This window comes from Salvia splendens, chromosome 14 (assembly GCF_004379255.2).
Source record: "Salvia splendens isolate huo1 chromosome 14, SspV2, whole genome shotgun sequence".
NCBI lineage: Eukaryota > Viridiplantae > Streptophyta > Magnoliopsida > Lamiales > Lamiaceae > Salvia > Salvia splendens.
The window spans coordinates 16,752,915-16,757,674 of NC_056045.1; the positions used below are offsets into that span (position 1 = coordinate 16,752,915).

General features: G+C 33.4%; 1 protein-coding gene across 1 annotated transcript; it reads left to right on the forward strand.

Annotated features, from left to right (window-relative positions):
• Positions 1–222: 222 nt before the first annotated feature.
• LOC121764261 (glycine-rich cell wall structural protein-like) lies at positions 223–732 on the forward strand. The gene has a single exon (XM_042160313.1). The coding sequence runs from the start codon at positions 223–225 to the stop codon at positions 730–732; it is 510 nt and encodes a 169-aa protein (XP_042016247.1).
• Positions 733–4,760: the final 4,028 nt, after the last annotated feature.

Consider the following 4,760-nt stretch of genomic DNA (forward strand, 5'->3'; position numbering starts at 1 on the left):
ATTTCTATGGGACAGGAGGGAGTATAAAGAATAATCACCAGTCGATATGAAAATTCATCAAAGATATTTTTGGATAATCCAAAACATCAAAATCATAATACAACTACAATTAATTATGATAGGAAATTACTCCGAAAAACAACATGAATGACTATAGTTATTGGAAAACCACATATATTTTCCTTCAAATTGCCCATTTTCTTAATCAATTCATAAGAGAAAATGGAATTGTCGCCTATTGACTCAGTTTATCTTATTGCAACTATATATGTACATACATACATGCATAATATTGTGTATAGTGATAAAATGGGAAGAGTTTTTGAAGAGATAATGAATGAAGTGTACGAGGGATGGGGGTTTGGAGTGATGCTTCTACTTGTCTCAATTTCAGTCATGTCTATGCTCTTGTTTGCTTGTGCCGATGGCGATGACAACAAGAGCACAAGGTATACCGGAGGCAGAGGCGGAGGCGGAGGCGAAGGCGCAGCCGCAGTCGCAGCCGCACGCAGAGGCAGAGGCGTAGACGCAGGCGGAGGCGGAGGCGGAGACAGAGACGGAGACGGAGACGTAGGTGGAGGCGCAGCCGCACCCGCCGCCGCGGGAGACGTAGGTGGATGCGCAGCCGCACCCGCAGCCACACCAGACGTAGGTGGAGGTGCAGCCTCAGCCGCAGCTGCGGGATTTGGAGGAGGCGGAGGCGGTGGCGGTGGCGGGGGATTTGGTTTCTAGATACACTGGTTGAATATATATATATATATATATATATATATATATATAGGTGCGTGATAAATAGTAACTTTTTACAGTAATAACTAATAACTAAATATCAATTTTGTATGTCAAAAATATCAACATAAAGATATAAATTTATCAATCTTCTTGTGTTGATAAACATATGTTTTTGTGTTGATATTTAAATTTACATGTTGTATTGATATAATTCTGTCTTTGTGTTGATAATTTTAATACACATAATTGAAAGTTATTAGTTATTACTATAAATTAGTTAGCACACTAACGCAACCCTATATATATATATATGGGTGCATTATAATGATAACCTCAATTTGTGTGATAACCCTATAACTAAATCTCCACCACACATTTTTAAAATATGTGGCCTAGATTTAATCTAACAAAACTATCATTTTATCAAATAAAACTATCATATTTCGGTTATATAAGGGAAAAATTGTCATTTCGTTATAAAGTTGGGCGCGTAAAAAGAAACCATGAACTAAACGCTGCATTCAATTTCTCTCACACTCAAACCCTCCGAATCTCATTCAAACCCTTGCTTCTTCAGTTTCGAAGGAAAAACCATCCAAATTCTGGAATATGAAGACGGAAAACGATCAAGCATCATCGAAGAAAGGGTGGATGAAGTTTTTTACTTATTTCACTTTTGTTTTTGCTCGATTTTATCATTTTGCCAACGATTCTCGTTTTTTTAGATTCTATAGTTTTTTAGTGTAGATTTAGAGTTACATATGGCAGCATGATGAATTTACTTTGAATTTACTACACACTTGGTTTTGTATCATCAATTCATACCTTATTCCATATTATTGTGTACAGCAGTAATGCAGATTCGAAGCAGTTTATTTGAGTGCTGATTTTGTGAGTAGTGTTTTGTTCTACTTAAGTGACAAGTTATGCTCTCTCTGCTGTTTTGAACTCATTGAAATTTAGCACATGATAGTTTCAGAAGGTAAAATGATAGTTGCACTTGATAAAATGATGGTTTCAGGGGATAAAATGATAGTTTCAGAAGATAAAATGATGGTTTCAGGGGATAAAATGATAGTTCCAGGGATAAAATAATAGTTCAATCCTTTAAAAGTTCGGATTTGTCAAAAGTTCAATCCTTTCAAAAGTATCATTTTATCAACTCAGAGTATCATTCTATCAAGCAAGACTATCATTTTATGCAGTAAACCTAACATTTATAAGCAAAAACTATCATTTTATCAACTCAGAGTATCATTCTATCCGGCAAAGCTATCATTTTATCAACTCAGAATATCATTCTATCGGCAAAAGTATCATTTTATCAACTCAGAGTATCATTCTATGAAGCAAAACTATCATTTTATGCAGTAAACATAACATTTATAAGCCAAAAGTATCATTTTATCAACTCAGAGTATCATTCTATCCGGCAAAGCTATCATTTTATCAACCCAGAATATCATTCTATCGGCAAAAGTATCATTTTATCAACTCAGAGTATCATTCTATCAAGCAAAACTATCATTTTATGCAGTAAACCTAACATTTATAAGCCAAAAGTATCATCTTAACTACCAATCATTGGGTTCAAAGCATCATCACAAACAGGAATGTACATACCTACAAATCAGTAAAAATATCATTTTATCAACTCAGAGTATCATTCTATGCGGCAAAACTATCATTTTATCAACTCAGAGTATCATTCTATGCGGCAAAACTATCATTTTATGCAGTAAACCTAACATTTATAAGCCAAAAGTATCATTTTATTAACTCAGAGTATCATTCTATCCGGCAAAAAGTATCATTTTATCAACTCAGAGTATCATTCTATCCGGCAAAACTATCATTTTATAAACTCAGAGTATCATTCTATCGGAAAAAGTATCATTTTATCAACTCTGAGTATCATTCTATCAAGCAAAACTATCATTTTATGCAGTAAACCTAACATTTATAAGCCAAAATTCTTATCTTAACTACCAATCTTTGGGTTCAAAGCATCATCACAAACAGGAATGTACATACCTACAAATCAGTAAAAGTATCATTTTATCAAACAAAACACATCACTCTTATTCGGTTTTTACTTCACTGTTGTTCACAAAACACTAGTTCCTTATTCAATGAAGTAAATAGATACAACACAAAAGTGAATTAAATAGTAAACAAGATATTAATGTACAATAAGTAATTGCTATTGAATTTAAATGAAGTTTTCTACAATAGTTCATGAACGCTTGAAGTTTAATTTTATTTGTTTTCCCATATTCTTCATAATGCTTTGATGCTAGTGACAAGATATTCAATGCCTCATGGTTTTTTTCCGACAATAATAATGCGCTGCAATACTTTGCTCTTAGTCTTTGGAGTATTCCCTTCCTTTTTGCAGTTAATTCACACTTCCAATCTAGTTCACGCTCACCATAATAACATTTCAAATGTCGCACCAAAAAAACTCCACAATCTTCTACATTTGATGTTGTTCTCCAAGGCATTTTGAGCCTTACTATGCTCTTTATTGATTTGCTTTGGTTGTGATACCCCATTTTTGTCAAAAAATTACAAAAATACAATCTCTGCTATATATCATTATGAATATCAGATGTAGTTCACTATAAAGAGTACTATACTTCACTGTAATCACAAAAATACTTCACTATATATCATGTATACTTACAACATTTGCAGGTATGCTACCATATTTGATTAATACGTCCTCATCATCAGCATTCTTCGAATTGTCAATCACCACTATACTTTTAGTACTAAATCTGAAGCATATGGTATAGTAATGTTCTGCAACACATATTGGAAAGAACACCTACATAGATAATAATAATAATTTCTGAATAAAAACAATTAGTGAATATAAGAAAGAATCAATTGTGTTCAGTATTTACCAAATCTACATCGCCCCATTTGAAATACGGAATTTGTTTAACCTCAGTTTGTAAATTGTCACAGAATTTATCAATTAGAGTCACGAGGTCGACCCCATCAGGCCGGTGAACAACTGTATACAGCTGAAAGATGAGACAAGTCAAATCTAGATGGAAATAATTCACTTTGTGTCCTGTTTTATAGAACTAATGAACTGTGTATTGTGTACAATAGTGAAGTGAAATTAGAATAAGAGTGTAGTGTTTTGTAAATAAGAAAAAAGAGTGAAGTGTTTTGTAAACAAGAGTGAAGTAAAATCGAAGTAAGAGTGATGTGTTTTGTGAACAAGAGTGAAGTGAAATCGAAGTAAGAGTGATGTGTTCTGTGAACAAGAGTGAAGTGTTTTCTGAACAAGAGTGATGTGTTTTCTGAACAAGAGTGAAGTGAAATCAGAATATAGTGCATATATACTTATGAAGTTTAAATATCATATAGTGAAATGGATATGATTAGTAGTGAAGTAAACATGCTTTATAATGAACATATACCATGCAATAAATTTTTCAAAATTTATATTATTCTTACGGATGGGTATGTTGTGAAAAAGAGGCGCCTTGATGAAGATAGACCCCCTCTATTCTTCCATATTATTCAAATAAGAAGCTCATGCACTGATCACACCCACTTCTATTAGCGTACGTGGCAATAGTGAACAAAATTCTCTTTTTGTTACCATTATGACATTATCATCATACACTATGGCGTCCCTATTCAAATATGTGTGTGTGTTAGCACATCTTTTGTATATTTTTCTTCTAAATCAGAACTATAATATAAATCTTTCTCATTTGATTCATATGTTTTCATAATCCACAAAAAGATTTGTGACTCCTTCAAGGTAAACTTGGTTTTGGCCTGGACCACCCTTTCATGGAATGGAGATTTCAATGCAGCTGATATTCTCTTCTCAGCTTTTGAACGTATCTCCATTTGTTCAATCCTAGCAGTTGCCTGTCAGGGCAAGAATGATATGAAAACTTCACTATATAGGACATATAGTTCACTTGATGTTTGTTAAAAGTGTTGGTGAATGGATGAGATATATCATTGTTTAACACTTACCATGTCTGGATCGTAAA